This window comes from Dromiciops gliroides, chromosome 5 (assembly GCF_019393635.1).
Source record: "Dromiciops gliroides isolate mDroGli1 chromosome 5, mDroGli1.pri, whole genome shotgun sequence".
Taxonomy (NCBI): Eukaryota; Metazoa; Chordata; class Mammalia; order Microbiotheria; family Microbiotheriidae; genus Dromiciops; species Dromiciops gliroides.
The window spans coordinates 245,017,411-245,035,722 of NC_057865.1; the positions used below are offsets into that span (position 1 = coordinate 245,017,411).

Sequence of the window (18,312 nt, forward strand, 5' to 3'; positions counted from 1 at the left end):
GTGGAGGCTGATTTGGAAGCAGATCTAGTGGTCTGGGTGATACTGCCACAGTAAGGGTCCTTAGCCTCATCTGCCAGTCTGTGACCATTGATCAGCAGTTGGTATTGATAGTGGTGATGAAAATGGACCCCAGATCTCTAGGGACTGCTCTGCACAGTGATGACTGTGTGACCCTGGCAAAGTCACTTAACATCTGTTTCCTCATCTGTAAAATGGGAATTATAATAGCACCTACGTCATAGGTTTGTTGTGAGGATCAAATGAGATAATATTATGAAGAACTTAGCATAATGCCTGGCACATAGTAGTCACTCTATAAATGTTAGCTATTATTATTATTATTATTAATTGCTATTATTATCATTATTTGCTGTTCATCCAAGAAGAACCACGATGATGCCACCCTTTGTACCAATGCAAAAATAATAATGATACAAATAATCCTAATGGTTTGCATGAAACATAAGTCAGTCTGGTGATTTTTCTCTTTTTCTCTTCATCTGGACCTGGTTTATTGGTAATGAGAACTCAATAGAATGGATACTCTCTTTATCAATGCAGTTCTGTTACTGTTCTGCAATTTATCATGTGAGAAAATTTATTGGTAGCATTGAGAGGTTAGGTGACCTAACCAGGACCATAAAGTCAGCATTTTTCAGAAGTGGAATTTGTATTAACCTGCATCAAACATTCCTATATATGAGTCACATGTTACTATAATTTTTATATTAAATGACTTTTCAATATAAAACACAACTAGAAAATGTTTTTTGCACATTTTCACTTCCATGAATTTGACATTCATTTAATCAACTAGCATTTATTAATTATCTTCATTCCCTTCATCCACTAGCCCCCTCATGCCCTCTTCTCCTATGTCTTTCCAAATCATACCCATTGTTCAAAGGTTGGTTCAATTTCCACTTCTTCAATGAGGCTTTCCTAGATGAATTTCCCAGGGTCACACAGCTGGTAAGTGTCAAGTGTCTGAGGATGGATTTGAAATCAGGTCCTCCTGAATGTAGGACTGGTGCTTTATCCACAGTGCCACCTAGTTACCCTGCAACATAAATCTTTAATCATGCATTGGACATGTCTTAACATTACTGAGTGTCTTACAGCATTTCTTATAAGTTAAATATAAATAAAATGATCATGTGTTTTATTTCTGCAAACTAGGAAATGGTAAGTTTCTTGAGGGCCAGGAATATTATGACATACTTCTTATATCCCTTCAATGTTTCCTGCATAGAAAGAGCTCAGTAAGTATTTAATTGCTATGCATCAGCTTATATTTGTACTGGTAAATATAAATTCTTAACAAGTTGGAAGAAGATATATTATAAAGACTGAAAACAAAAACACATTTTAAGTAATAAAGTGTGAGTAATTCTACAAAAAATTAAAGTAGTGAATTTAAAACTTTCTCTTAATTTGTGTTGTCTTATATGGTAATAAAGGTAGATTTTATAACTTTCAATTTTATGCAATGATTATACTTAAAATGTTTGGAAACATAAATTTTTTTTGTCTTAAGCTTTATGTAAGCCTGTTTTATAAAGAAGTTTTATATATTGATCCTGAACTTTTCCTCTTTGCCAAATGTTTCTTACTTTTTTTTTCCACTTACATTTTCATAGAATATTTAAGAGTTAGAGAAGCATGTTGCATTGTAGATCTCACATTGATGGATGATTTTTGCAGAAGATTAGCAGTCAAAGAAGTAACGAATGAGCATTATCCTTCAGGAAGGCTAAGCAGAAGAATTTTTCAGTTGTGTTACATATAACCTTGTGCTTAGGCTTCTGGGTGCTGCTGAATTAGGGAATCTCAAGTGACAGTTGTGTAATGTATGAGAGTGCTAGGATGGTACAAGCAGTAGCAAGTACTTCCTGCCCACACTAATTTAAACATAGTCAAACATCTAAAAGTACTTTATAAAGAATTTAATTAAATGGGCAGTGGAATAAAGGAAGTAGTCATTATCTCTTTAGCAGCTCATTTTTTCTTTGTTGTGGTTACTGTACCAAATAAACTGTAGCAACAGAATGAGAAGCAAAGCTAGATTCTTATTTTTCCCCCTTCTTCCCAGTGCACCAACTCATTTGTACCTATGACTGTCCCTTTCAGCTAAGAAAAGACAAACTGTGGGGGAGGATGGTAACATTCTCACCACCTTCCAATCCGACATTATTGTTAAGTATCTCTGAATCACACAGTAGGAAGTTGGCTCTTTTGACATCAAAATAAACTGTTACCCATAGGTATAAAAGTGTAACCTTGGTTACTGGATGTAGGGTTTTATTTTAATTTTTGTCTTTGGATGAGAGTTAGAGAGGCACGTAGCTCTTCAAATTCATCATCATAATGGAGTCTTCCATTTTGTATAGCACTTTAATAACTCAACACACATTTATATAGTGCTTTGCAGTTTATAGTGAGTTTTTCTTTAACCCAAACTATGAACTATGGGTTGAAGTGTTGTTATTCCCATTTCTTAGATGACGAAAATGAACTTTATCTTTTGACCTTCTGATGCCAAGGATATCTTTCTTTCTACAGTACAGTTTTCATAAAGAAGTGTGAATAATATGGCCCTTTTGTGTTTACCTGAAATGCCTGATCCAAAACTTAAGCCATTTTCATAGTTGCTTTGTTATATCATTAAATCATATATATGTATATACATATATATACATACATGTTTATACATATATACATATACATGCCCATATTATAGAAGACATTAAACATAATATCTTTTGTAATATGCTAAGAATCACAAAATTGAATTGATGCTTTGGAATTGGGGTGTGGGAGAAGACTTTTGAGAGTTCCTTGGACAGCAAGGAGATCAAGTCAGACTGACTAACCAACAACAACAAATATTATGTATATACATATGAGCCTAATGGCTTAAACACTTGATTCAGATTTTACATTTTAGGTATCAGGTGGGATTCTAACTCAGGTCTTCCTGACTGCAAGTCCAAACTTGACCCATTATACCACTAGGCCAATTGTGGCACCATTTATACTCTGGAAACAAGAAGTAGCTTTGGAAACAAATAAGTTTGAACTGGAAAATGATTAACTATAGTTAGAATGAATTTTATGAATTCATCTAGTTGCCACACTTATCATCTTAGAAAAATCTTGGGAGAAAGAAAGATTTAAAAATATTATAGTATTTAATTAAAATGCCAGAGATTTGGAGGTTTTGTTACCAGGGCAAAGTTCTACAAAACAATATGAGGAAAGTTTGAGAGAGCAAAATTGTAAATTAGAAAATGTTAGAATAATGGTCCTGCCATTTAGAAATAAGTCTGAAGTGAAAGGAAATGTTAATGACTGGAACTTGAGTGCTAATGCATATGCTTTAAAGGTTTTCTTAGTGGCTTTGGTCATAAATATTATAGGATATAATTATTTTTCTCCTGCTTTTGCTGTAATTCAGTTCAATTTAACTGTGTGTGTGTGTATTTGTGTGTGCATATGCCATATATGTACCAATTATCATGCTGGATGACTTGGGAGATCTCAGTATGCATGAGAAGTCTTTTTTTTTTTTTTTAGTAAGGCAATTGGGGCTAAGTGATTTGCCCAGGGCCACACAGCTAGTAAGTGTTAAGTGTCTGAGGCCAGATTTGAACTCAGGTACTTCTGACTCCAGGGCCGGTGCTCTATCCACTGCACCACCTAGCTGCCCCAAGAGAACTCTTTCTGACAAGAAGCTTACAGATTAGTGTCAGGGGAAAAGACTTATCTCTATATTTTCTCTTTTCTCAGCCCTATCCTTTCCACTGTCATTGCTACCACTCTGCTTTAGGCTCTCATCACTTCACAATTATTTTAATACATTTTAATAGTTTTAATAATTTTAGTAAATGACCTCTCATCACTCCCCTATCTTATATCTCTGAAACTTCACCATCAATCTAATATTGCTTTTTAAAAAAGGAGAGGAGGGACATCTAGATGGCACAGTGAATAGAGCACCAGCCCTGAAGTCAGGAGTACCTGAATTCAAATCCGGCCTCAGACACTTAATTAACACTTACTAGCTGTGTGACCCTGGGCAAGTCACTTAACCCCAATTACCTCACTAAAAAAAAAGGAGAGGAGTTTGACTATGTTCTTTCTCTGTTAGACATATCACTGACTCTACATTGTTTATCACGTTCAGTTCACACTTGGTGGAATTTCACATACTTGGTGGAGTTCACACTTGGTAAAGTACTTGGAGTTCCACAGTATGGTTTTAACTTTGCTTGATAACTTTATTGTATACCCCTTTCCACACATTCTGTAAGTCTTGCAAGTTATACTGCTCTTTACTCCAACCTCAGTTTACCCTTTCCGGCTATAATGCATTTGCATATTCCATTTCTCATACTTGGAATGGTCTCTTCCCACACTTCCTCTTCTTTTGCTTCCTTTAAGTCTCACCTCTTCCATAACATTTTTGGTCTGTCCTCCATCCTCTTCCTATAGGAGTACCTCGCTTCTCATTCTCTCTTCTGGGTTTATTATATTACATAATATAAATAGCTGTGTACTTGTCTTATGTCCCACTAGACTGTATAAAATAAAACACTGAATTTGAAACCTACTCAGAGGTCATCAACTATAGTCTAATCTCTAACTGACCATGGGATCATATATTAGAACTGAAAGGAATGGTAAAGACTGAACTCAAATCTCAGCTCAGCAGGACCTTGGACAGGTCACTTTAAATGCTGGATTTTGGTTTCCTCTTCTGTAAAATATTGTACTAATGTATTTTATGTTATATAGGGGAGCTATATGCAATACCTACAGAATACTAAAGAGACCAGGGGAGGTATATTGCAAGAGGTGCCTTTTGAACTGACCTTTTAAGATGGGTAGGACTTGATAAGAGATAGCAGCATTATTTTTAATATACCCTTTAAAATTCCATTTAATATTCCTTGTGGGTTTGCCATCTATCCTGATATTAGCTTGTATGTAAACCTAAATATTACATTGACAAAGATAAAAATGGGGAGAATAAAAAATGGAATGATTAAAAATCTCAAATAAAAACCAGTACTAGTTCAAATAAGTTAGAAGGAACTGACCAAATTAGATATCAATTTATTTCTTGATAAATGGGGTAACTGATAGTGGGAGAGTCAGGAAAAGAGATGTATTAAAGCCCAGATTAGAAAAGCTTATAATAAATAGCAAGAAAAGAATGAATTATAGCTGAGAAAACACACACACAAAGAGACTGTGATTTATTTCCCTACAGTATCTCCTCCTTTACATACTTAATGTATCCCCACCCCTAAATCTAACTTCAAAGAAGAAGAAGAAATTGATATTCGCCGTCAAGAAGGGGGAAAAAGGAAAATTTAAAAACAAGAGAAATATAATTTTTTACTTTGTACATTGCTGTGCATGTATATGTATATATTATACTTGTGTTATATTTACATATGTAAATAAATACAAAGTTTTTAAAAGGTTTTATTTAGAAGGTGCTATAGAATCGAAATATAAATACGCTTAGTATTACACAGATTGACCTAAACCATGGGTCAATCATGTCTTTTCTATCATAACTACATAAAATAAAGCTTAATATAACTTAGGTATTAGGGTTGTCTGACTCATTTTTATATATGCATATTTAATGTGTCATAACATATGTAGTGATTTCACAGCCTTTGGGATGATTACAACAATGACGCTCAAATATCGACATTCACTATTTGTCTAGACAGTGCTAATGTTTTTCAGTGTTTGCTCTTTAAATGTTTAGAGAAAAAATAGTTATTACATGTACTTTTCCCTGAAAGTAAAGGTTACATTATTCATTATAATCAGAGGTCTCTGTCTTTTTTGTTGTCTTACTTCATTTTATCACAAAAAGATGAAGTTGATGTAAAAATATTTTTCCTCGTTGGTTTTTTACCTTTCTTTACTTTATGTGGATTACATAATGTAAACTCTGAAACTCCTACTGTGGGCTGTATGTAGTATGAGTCAGGGAAAAGCTAAGTTGAAAGATCACAAGTTCTTGGCATATGTAGTTGTTCAATCCTTCAGTCATGTCCAACTCTACATGACCCCATGGACTTTTGTCTATAGGGCTTTCTTGGCAAATATACTGGAGTGGTTTGCCATTTCCTCCCCAGTGTGCCCCCATTTTACAGATGAGGACCTGAGGCAAATAGGGGTTAAATTACTTGCCCAGACTCGCACAGCTAGTAAGTCTCTGAGTTAAGATTTGAGTTCAGATCTTCCTGATTCCAAGTCTGGTGCTCTATCTACTACATCACCTAGGTGCCACCCGCCTGTCACATAGTAGGTGCTTAATAAATACTTGTTGATTGCTTTTTGATGTTGATGTTATGGCATCCAATTTCCATCCTTTCCATGAGATTGAATTCCCCAGATGTTGACTTATATTCTTACTTTATTAAATTAAATTCATTTAGTCAAATGTGCACTGCATTTTACAGCAAGTAGACATGACTCTTGCATAATGATCTTAATATAATGCAATTCAGCATACTTTTCTTGAGCCCCTGCTCTGTATAAGATGCTGGGCCAGGCACTAGGGGTACAAAATTTTAAAAATGAAGCCATCTTTCCCTCAAAAAAACTTTATGTCTAGAAGAGGGATGCACTATTTCCTTAATACAGCCCTCATCACTAGGTTGTCTCTTATTATTTATCATCAATAGGTATTTGTTGAATACTAACTTTGGGCAGAAGAGTGTTGTTCTAGGTATGTGAGAAGTATGTAGTATAAATACGTTATTGTTTCTACTCCAGAGCAGCCCTCTGCCTCAATAACTATCCCTCTGTCTCCAGATTCTTTGATAGTGTTAAGGGTTAAAATTCTAGCTAAACTGTCTAAAATATCTAATGAGTGGTCGCCAATAAATTATAAGCTTTAGCAAGAGTTAGACTTTTAAGCATTTATTAAGGAGAATAAGAATTTGGTAAAGAGAGAGAAAAAGGCCTAGATTCCTATCTATTAAAAGGAGAGCACATTTCTAGCTCCCTTCTCCGCCAGAGTCCAGAGGAAAGAGCGTGAGACCGAGCGCCCGTCTCTTCCTTCCTCCTCCCACTAGTCCGCGTCACTTCCTGAAGCCTGGTCTTGCCCTCAAAGACCTTTGCTTCATGGGCAGAACTCTTCTACAGTAAGTATCCAGCAGGTGGCGTCATTCCAATCGTTACAGTCCCCCCTGTTGTTCCTCAAGAAACAAAATGTTTCCTTGACGGAACAGTAAAAACAATATAATAACTATTGCTAACTAATAATATGTGAACAACAATATAGAAAAGGAAGAGAGGAAAGTTTTGTCCAGAGGGGCGATTTTTTTGTCCTCATGAACCGACGCTTTGACATTAGTCTTGCAAAGGGAGGGCCTCTGCAGAGAATACATGTTACAGATGGTGTATATTATAACAGAAAGAGAAAAAAACCAACAAAAAGAACAAATCAAAACTGTTCATTTAAAGTCTCTGAAAGTCTTTTCTCAGATGTCCTCTAGGTGTAGTCGTGGAATGGAAGTCTTTTCAGGGGTTGATGTGTGGATGCTGGTAATCAGCCAGGAAAATTTCCTACAAAATTGAGCTTAACACAACTTTAAAATAGCTTTGTCAATAATCAAATCAAACAATGAAAGTTCTCAAAAACATGTCTAAGGGAATTCAGAATCTTAGTTGTTACACATTGAGCTTAACACAACTTTAAAATAGCTTTGTCAATAATCAAATCAAACAATGAAAGTTCTCAAAAACATGTCTAAGGGAATTCAGAATCTTAGTTGTTACACATGAAACATATAATAAAACAAAAATTGAACCATTCTTTAAAATTATAATATTACTATAGTCCCCCCCTTATGGAGGGTAATTGAGAAGACAATTGCTGCGATATTAATTATTAAAAATAATTTTTATCTTTGTTTCATCACTTTTTGCATCATCTGCCTAATTATCCTCATGCCATTATGAGAAATTAAAAAATCTAATATAATTGGTAACAGGTGTCAAGGCCAAATTCAACACTGTATTTATCATGACACCTGAGATAATTATGGGGGTTACCATAAAAGAACAGAGAAATGATGGGATATGAGCATTCCCACACTTGAGCAATATGTACTGCCCATACAGTATGCCAGGCTTAAAATAGGTGGATGGAATATATGTCCATGCCACCGAACATATTGGAAGAAACTGAGTCAGACTTAATCAGATGCATGGGATTGAGATGTCCATGGCATCAGGCATATAGGAGGGAGCATAGAAGCCAGGTGTAGAAGTGAGATGGGTGGGATGAATACTTCCAGCCATCTGTACAATATTGTGGGGGAAAAAGAGAATAAAATATTAAACCAAGAGAATCCAACCTCAACATTTGTCAAAAGCCGTTCCCTCGGCCATACCTTGACTTCATGCATGTCTCCCCTCATGTGACAGTTCAGTGTCTGCTCTTGCATGTATTCCTCTTGTGATTGGATGGCATCTTGGCCAACTGGCATCTGATAACTCAGAATAAAGGCAATTAATGTCTTAAATGATAAGTTCCCATAATCCAAGTCTCATATGGATTTAAAATTGAGGATAATAAATGATTGCAAAAAATGTGAATACATCTTGACTCAAAATATAATATATAATTATGCAACAATTTCAAATAATACCCTTTTTTTTACTTAGTATACAATTACTTTTGTGAAAAATCAGAACATACTTAAATACAAGTTAAAGCACAACAGAATCTCAAAGAACTTTTTTTTTTTTGAAAAAAGAAAACTTTTACAAATGTTCCCCTCTTTTTTTTTTTTTTTTGGGAATATGCTTATCAAAAATAATACTTCTAGAATCAATTTACACTTGCCATGGCAACCAATTTGCCAGGGAAATGCTTTAAAGAGTTTGATCAAATAATCAGTTGAGGAAAAAAAAATAACAAAAACAAACAACTCAGAATATGGGAGCACAATACTCCTAGAATTAACATTGTATTATGAAATCAAAACCATGTTTCAAAATTAGATAGATGAATGAATAGAAGAAAATACACGTGGAATAATAAAAGACAATGAAATTCAAACTAGGGAAATCTAAATGAATATGAATTTAATATTAATAAGAGTACTATAAAATATAAACTTGATCACATGACTATAAAAAGCTTTTACAAATATTCTCCTTGTTTTAAAAACTAAGTATAAGACACAATCTCAAAAGCATGAAAATCTCTATGAAAATAAACCTATACCATTAATTCCAAAATGTATATGTAATAGCATAGAAATCCTATGTAACCTCTGAACTGACATTAATAATCTGAGTGAATTCAGAACACTCTTGATTCCAATATCTAAAATCCCCAATACTCATATCAATACCTTGCTGCTTACTTCTACATTTCTGTAAAATATATACCCTTCCATGGCAAAAGAAGCAGAGTCTTGAAATATGTTGATTGTCATTCTTATTCAGCTTAAGTTTTTCTTCTTTAACCCCTTTATATTGTCTGTCAGTCTTTTCACCATACAAATGCTTTATAAGATTACTAATTAAAGACAAAAGCAGGTTAGCAAAATTATGAACAAAACAAGCATATCTGGAATTTAAAGAGTTTTCTAAGATTGTCTCAAAAGCACAGCCAGGCCCGGGAAGGGCTGAGCCTGAAGCTGCAAATGCAGGTAGAAAAAGTTGAGCATGCGCATCAGATCTCTGGACTTCCCAGGCAGGGGAAGCTATGGGCTTGGCCATGGGAGGAGTAGAGGGTGGGGTCTGGGGAGGAGGGGAGGGACCAGCGCAATTTGAATCTGACTTGATTTTGAACTCAGGCCTGGATTCCTCTTCCCCCACTTTGCCTCCAGGTGCTAGGGGATTAAAAGCTTCTAGAGGGTGGGTCATTGCCTCCAGGCATGCAAAATTAAAGCAACAATTAGTGTTGGAACTGGGAAAAGCAGCAGGAATCTCTTCAGGTTTCTCTGAAAAAGCATGGTTGGGAGAGGGAGAGATATTTCCTTGTGTGAGTAAGTTGCTGGCTCTTTTAACAAAAAGAAAAAGAAAAATAGAAAATCCACAAAAACAAAGCATTAACATGATCTTATCTCCCATTTGTCTGGTTAAACAGACTAAAATAAAAAATAGGATAATTAGGGAGTTTAAAAGGTCCATTCGAAAAAATTTAAAGGGAAAACACAGCCAGTGCGCCAGTACTTAGCAGTTTAAAGGGTAGGAGAAATTTCTTACCCAACCGGAAGATCAGAAGTGAGGTTCAGCTTTCCTCTTCGTGGTCAGCCATCTGTTAAGGGTTAAAATTCTAGCTAAACTGTCTAAAATATCTAATGAGTGGTCGCCAATAAATTATAAGCTTTAGCAAGAGTTAGACTTTTAAGCATTTATTAAGGAGAATAAGAATTTGGTAAAGAGAGAGAAAAAGGCCTAGATTCCTATCTATTAAAGGGAGAGCACATTTCTAGCTCCCTTCTCCGCCAGAGTCCAGAGGAAAGAGCGTGAGACCGAGCGCCCGTCTCTTCCTTCCTCCTCCCACTAGTCCGCGTCACTTCCTGAAGCCTGGTCTTGCCCTCAAAGACCTTTGCTTCATGGGCAGAACTCTTCTACAGTAAGTATCCAGCAGGTGGCGTCATTCCAATCGTTACAATAGAATACCTGGGCTTCCTTCTGAATGTCCTGGACACTTTGAGTATATTAGCTTAATCACTTTGTCCACCTAGATCATGTTAGTAATTTTGTCTTCTTGGCCAGGTCAGTGGCATATACCAGAAGCTTGCCTTCCTCCATCAGACCTCTATCACTGAACTGTCCCTCTGTTATGACTCCCACATCCAGAATTCTTCATCTAGAATCTATTTTTGTACTGCCTATACTATACTGTATCTTTACTGAATCTGTGTCCAGTAACCTCATTCATTCTGTGTGTTACAAAGGCTGAACAAGTGACTTAGCTACTTGTTCCCTTGGTTCTGTCCTTGTAATATTAAAAAAAAATCTGATTTTATTTTAATGCCCATATTTTTGCCCCTTTATTGCACAGACCTTCAGTAACTGTCTACTTTGAATACAATGATCTATTTTTGTTATTGTTGTAGAGTCATTTCAGTCTTGTTAAACTCTTTGTGAACCCATTTGGGGTTTTCTTAGCAAAGATACTGGAGTGGTTTGCTATTTCCTTTTCCAGCTCATTTTATAGATAAGGAAACGAAGGCAAATAGGTTTAAGTGACTTCTCCAGGGTCACAGAGCTAGTAAGTATGAACTCAGGAAGATGAGTCTTCCTGACTCCAGGCAAAGCACCCTATCCACTGCACCACCTAACAACCCTCCTCTGTCCTTCTTGGCCAAATTCAAATACTATGATCTTCAAGAAGGCTTCTTTAATTGATTCCAAGGGAATGTGATTTTTCTCCTCTCACAATCCCTGACTTGTTTGCATTTCTTTTAAGATAGTTATTTTACCTAGTTTTACAGCTTATTTATTTATCTTCTCCCCTGTACTAGATTTCATCCTTCTTGAGGGCAGAGACCCTGTCCTTTGCATTTGTGTTTTATTTTCAAGGTCTGACCCAGTGTCTTTCAGAGTAGAGCTCACTAAGTATGAGGTCAACTAGGTGGCTCAGTGGATAGAGTGCTTGGCCTGAAGTCAGGAAGACTCATCTTCGTGAGTTCAAATCTGTCCTTAGACACTTACTAGCTGTGTTGCTCTGGGCAAGTCACTTCACCCTGTTTGCCTCTGTTCCTCATCTGTAAAATGAGTTGGAGAAGAAAATGGCAAACCAGTCCAGAGTCTTTGTTGAAAAACCTCAAATAGGGTCATGAAGAGCTAGATATGAATCAGAAACAACAACAAAATCTGTTGAGAGAATAAGTATTAAACATGACATATCACAATCTTTCGCAAAGAAATAGCAAAACTTAGGATAACATTTTAGAGTTGGAATAGATTTTAGTGATAGTTTAGACCAACCTCTTTATATGATAGGGAAGGATAGAGAGGATACATAAAGAATATAGAAAGATACATAGAAAGGCAATATACCATGTTCAATATCACAAGGTTTTTCTTGCCAGGGTCAGCTAAGTGACACCATCGATAGAGCAGTCAGGAGGACATGAATTCAGATCTGACCTCATACACATGCCAATACTAGCAGCGTGACCCTGGGCAAGTCACTTAACCCTGATTTCCTCAAACATCCGGTGCCAACTCCAGTCATCCTGATGTATATCTTGCTGCTGGACCCAGATGGCTGACAAAGTGAGGTTGGAGATCTCCCACAGCCCTCCCCGACTAAAATCCAATTCAGTGCAAGTCATGACATCACCTACCGATGTCATGGTCCTCCTTGAGAATGAAAGACAAACACCAACAACAATAACATTTCCTGCCGTAGTCAGGACTAGAAGCCACATATCTGGGAACAGAAATATATCAGAAATACATCTGGGGGCAGCTAGGTGGCACAGTGGATAAAGCACCAGCCCTGGATTCAGAAGGACCTGAGTTCAAATCCAGCCTCAGACACTTGACACTTACTAGCTGCATGACCCTGGGCAAGTCACTTAGCCCCCATTGCCCCACAAAAAAAAAGAAAGAAAAAAGAAAAAGAAATATATCTTAAAATGTATCTGTGGTATTACAGAAAAGCGAGGCCCCTTTATGAAAGGAAGAAGAATACAGTTGTCTCCTAAAGCAAACTGAATCTATTTTCTTTGGTGGTTGCTATAGATTTGTCATAGTGGATCACTGCTTTGTAAGGAAGGCCTGGTTTGTTAAAATTGATTAAGATGGATCTTTCAGGTACAGAACTAGTGTTTTCAGGTCCCTGTGGCCTTAGACCTGTAGATTTACACTGATGAATGAAATCAGCTGATGTTTACAGATATGCTCAAAGTGCCTGCCATAATATGGGCATGGTATGAGTTATAAAAATTCTGTTCTCCTTGGAACAATTGTTCTTTTTCATTATAATTTCTGGATGGTCCTAGAAAATAGATATCCAGTTCAGTAGCTTTTGTAGTAAACATTCTTCTCCCCCTTTCTTTTTCTAGATCTTTTAGCTGTGCCTAAGCATCCGTATGCTGCTATGGAGAACTGGGGACTAAGTGTTTTTGTGGAGCAAAGGATCCTCCTGGATCCCAGCATTTCGTCTATTTCCTATTTGCTGGATGTCACAATGGTCATCGTTCATGAGATATGCCACCAGGTATGGGAGAAAAAAAAAAAAGGTTAGGTGTAAGTATGCTATGTAAAATGAATGAAAACTACAGATGACTTATCAAGTACGTTGATTAGGTGCCAACCTAATATCTCATTAAATCAGTTGGTTTAATTACATGCAAAGCACTATGTTGTTTTACTAGAAGACGTGCCCTTTTCTTGGCTGACTTTACAAACACAAAACAAACATACGGCAAATCGCTCTGATGAAATAGAATAAATGAGCTGTCTTTTTTGAGCTTTGTTTAGACAGTAAAGTGGCGCTCCTGCCCAGACACCTCCTTGGAGACCAGGTTCAATCTCTGCTCTGTCCCAACCTGCTTCTCTATCCTTTTGATTATACTGATTGGTGTATGTATTTGGTAAGCATAGTGATGGGCCTCGAAAGTGATTTATTGCAAGCCTTCAAGATGCAGGCTGAGTTTTGGGTGCGTGTCAAAATTTGCTCTTGCTGAAATCCATTTGTTATTCCCTTTCTCCCAACACATAGCCACTTAGGAAGTCTTTCACTTACTCAGACATGGACTGTCTCTTCACAAATGACAAGTTTTTGTTTATGTTTATGTTTATGTTTATTTTTGGTAGTGGGAAGGGCATAGTCTTTGTAGAGGTCCATGAAATAATATGCTACTAATGTGCAAACATAATTTAATAAACCGTGGTAAATCACTAATAAAATTTATTTCACATTTATTTTCTTTTGATTCTCTTAAATGAATCTTATTACAAGCATTCTGCATTGTTTAGTTGAAGTCAGTTGTATATGTGTACATATAAATATCTATATCTATATCTGTATCTCTATAGAGAAATATCTTATACATACATATAGTATTATAACCATTTTGCCAAGAGGAAAATAAGACTCAAATACATGAAGTGATTTTCCCAAGGCTACAAAGCCAATAGCTATAAAGTCAGGATCTGAATTCAGATCTCCTGACTCCAACTCCAATAATATTTCTACAATACTGTGAGGCAAAGGGTTTGAGTACCTAGAATCACAGGAGATGTTGCACTTGTTCCATTTTATAAAGAAGCACATAGACACACCTGGAACAGTCAAGGTTGAAGGATTCTTTCAACCACATGCTCTTCTTACAAGGGTTAGTTTAGGAGGGTAGATCATTATTACCAATTATCATTATATTGTACATATATACATATATTTATATAACTATATATACCGATATATGGATAGATATAACTATTCTTCTCTCTCTCTAGAGAAAAGAAAGATCTATTTCTCTAGAGGCAATTCATATATGCATGTCTGTAGACATATAGATATATTCATACATACATAAAGAAACATGTGCTTGTCTCTATACAGATGTGGAGATAGAGAGATATATCCAAAAATATCTATGATTTAATAATCAAAGGGGACCACCCCCCCCCAGTGTGGGAACAAGTTCTATCAAACTAGATCAGAAAATTTTCTAGGACTTTACAAACCCTAGGAAGTTGTCTGAGGCACATAGGCACTATCTGCCTTGTCCAGGATTATGTGGCTAATAAGTGTCAGAGACAGAATTTGAATCCAAGTCTTCCTTATGTTAAGTCCAACACTCTTTCTGCAATACCATTTAAGGCTTTATTAAAAATACTAAAAGAAGTTTCCTAACAAAAGAGCTTAGCTTAGTACAAGTGAATATTTAGTGTGTCATCCATATAGCTTGCAACTTCTGTGAGACTGGATCCTTTTGAAATGGATCATAGATCTTGTAAGGATCATAGATCATGTCTGGAGCAAATGCAAATGAATTCAACTTCTAAGGAATCATAAAAAACAATGTTATTGTGGGAAAGTGAATCTTCAATTGCTAAATTTCCATCTGTTGAGTTAATCACAAAAGACAATATAGCGATATCCTTTAGCAATTGTCTACCCTTTATAAAGAGATCCTCATAAGAAGATCATGTGGTTTAAAGAGTCCTTTGACTTTGATTTCTCAGGGTCTGCCAATGTTCTTCTCTCTATGAAAGGATGAGCACATCATCATGAGTGATTGCAGAGATATGCAAATCCTTTGCTTCATGGTATTGCGGAAAGATTACTGAACTTGGAGTCAAGAGATCTGAGTTCAAATCACGACTTTTTAGATACTAGCTATATAGCCTTAGATAAATAACTTTATGTGATTGAACATTCTTTTCCTCTTCTGCAAAATGGTTATAATAAAATAACTACTAAACAGAAAGAACCACGAAAAATACATGAAGTTTCTGTTATTTCAAGAGCATGGAGAACTTCTGGTGTGTTAATTCCCCACACGGGTGCTGATCACAAGTCTGTCTTATCAGATAAGTCATAGGGAGTTGTTGGTGGTTAAGTGACTTGTCCAAGGTCACACAGTTTCAGATGCAGAACATAAACCTGGGTCTTTCTGGTCCCAAGCCCATGATCCTCCATGCTATACCAGTTCTATTATTATTAAAAATAGTATTTGTTTTCTAAAACTTAAAGGTATCTAGTTAGGAGTTATTATTATGGTATAGAGGCCCCTTCTAGCTCTAAATCTTTGGTTTTATGGAGCAGAAGGGAAGAAACATTTAAGCATTTGCTTTGGGCTGGGCATTGTTTTCCACTCTTTACAAATATTATGTCATTATGATTCCATAATCTTAATTTTATAGCTCGAGGATCCATCAGATTATCTAGCTCAGTCACCTCATTTCACAAATGCAACGAGGATCACTTCCAAGAAATTTAAGTGAGTTGCCTACTGAAGGAGTGTGGCATGACTAGAGGAAAAATCTATGTCACATAACCTTCTGTCAGCTGCTCTCTTCACTATAATATGCTGCCCTCCGTTCTAATTGGGTTGCTTCAGGAAATCAGAGCGATCAGCCATCTTTCCAGTGGTAGAAGAAGGGTAGAGGGGACTACATCAGTTTCAATTGATTGTTGAATCAATCTAATTATTACATGTCTGCTTCTGGAATTTTCTGGGTGTGATAGAGTGACTCCTGCATTTGCCCCATAGTGGTTTGGTGACCTTGTGACTCCTGTCTGGTGGGAAGATGTATGGCTGAAGGAAGGCTTTGCTCACTATTTTGAATTTGTTGGGACTGACTACCTCTACCCAGGCTGGAATATGGTAAGCTCATTTTTTTAATGCTACAAGGAAGGCCTTGGTGAAAGGTTTATTTTCTGTTGCCTTATGTTTATGTTATAGCCAGAGATGACTAAAAAATGCCTAGTGATGCTTGCAAGGATCAGATGTCCAATAAAGCAAAATCAGGAGTTATGAAATCATTTGACAGTATTCCAAGATGGTTATCTTTCACTTGCTACAGAAAAAATGAGGTCAAATCTCTTATACCCTAATCCTGATACAGATGTATTTCTCTAAGTTGAGAAATTTTCAAATTTTGTTCCTAGTGAAAGAAAACTATTCTTCAAATATAATTCAATATAATATAAAAGGGTTAACTGATTTTTAAAAAGTGTAATGTCTTATTTAAAATGAGATCAGGCAGGAATGTAATTGGAAAATTGGCAGAAGTATTTTGATCACTTTTTTGTTACAGACATTTGCAATATATTTGAAAAGAATTTGTAAATAAGGGGATAACATTACCAAATAACGTTTATTAATATGTCATTCTACTTAATTTTATTCTAAACCCTTTATCAGTGTGTTAAGGAACTGAGCTGGGAATGTGTCATTTCTTAAGCAGTGCTATCTCATTGAGTTATGTCAGGGATGACATTTTGGGGGTGTTTTGAGTAACTCTGAATTTTCTCACCGTTTGTCATATTCTGCCAAACAGTTACCCTGGATTATTAAATGTAGGTGACTGAGTTTGCATTAAGCCAATCCAAGATAGAAGTTGTTTGGGAACTAAGCTATGAATTTATATTAAGTAGAACTATACTTATATATTCTTGGTCCTTCAAAGAAGATACCAGCTGGATCTCCCCTCTGAATTAATATAATGTGCATATGAATGAAAGCATGATTTTAGCTTTTTTTTCTTATCCCAAACATTGATGTGCTGATGCTACATGACATTATTCTAAGTAGATGACTGGGTGAGGATATGATGCCATGGTGAAACAGGGGGCATCTGGAACTGTTCCTGGGTGAAATTCTCTCATAAAATCAATGTAGTTTCCTATTGCTAGAGAAATATTATTTTTGTTCTGCATAAATTAATCCTTGTTGTATATTATAGGTATCAACATTTCTCAACAACCTAAATATAATTCAAAAATATATATATATATATATATTTGAATTCAATGCATGCAAAGTTTAGCCCCACGATTATATAGAGATTTGGCTCAGTTGTTAGTAAGGCTAAGTTGAAGATACTGATGAAAAAAGTTTCATCTTTTATCTTGCATGGCTTGCTTTATGATGAAATTAATTAAATGATACAAAGTACTTTGAAGAAAAAGAAGCTAATTAAATGCAAATCTTTATTATTTATGTTGAGTTTTATGAAACACATTTGAAATGGAAAAATTAATGTTTAAATAAATAAACTAAAAATATTTTTGAAAAGTAGCCTGTCACTCATTTATAGGTAATCCTTTTATATTTTTTAGCCACTTCACTTAATTTTTTATCATGCATGGATCATTTCCCAATTTTTTATTTCATTATGAAATAAGCTCCTTTATTAGGAAGGACATGGTCTTTGACTTCTTGGGTTCTTATAGTTGGCTATATCTATTCATCAGTATGAAAAATACATTTTGAATTAAAATAAATCCTAAGAATTATACATTCAGTGGTGTCTTAGCTTTTGGTGATTTTAGTCTAACGATATGTTATAACTCTCAATGTTCTCATGGTAGATTTTAACTTTGAATCATTCATTCTTCTTGTATCTATTCAATGAACCTCCAAATTCAAGTCTTATGGAGGGATACATTTGGAGGATTTAATTGGAAATGGACATACCGTGTAATTGACATGACTGAGAGCTTTGTATTTAATAGGAGGCAGGCTGCATGAGAGAAATGAAAAACTTCAGGGTGACCAAGGTTTAAGGAGTTAAGTCTCAGAAACTGAAGAAGAATTGCAAAATCCCAGGGCTACAAGTATT

The 18,312-nt window shown here is 35.7% G+C and overlaps 1 protein-coding gene across 2 annotated transcripts in view; it reads left to right on the forward strand.

The window, feature by feature from the left end:
- The window catches only part of TRHDE (thyrotropin releasing hormone degrading enzyme), a 516,103-nt gene that overhangs the window by 239,851 nt on the left and 257,940 nt on the right, over window positions 1–18,312 (forward strand). For both annotated transcript variants that reach the window (XM_043966938.1, XM_043966939.1), the window contains exons 4-5: window positions 13,080–13,234; window positions 16,239–16,352. In XM_043966938.1, the coding sequence (XP_043822873.1) occupies window positions 13,080–13,234; window positions 16,239–16,352 (269 nt within the window). The remainder of the gene's footprint in view (window positions 1–13,079; window positions 13,235–16,238; window positions 16,353–18,312) is intronic.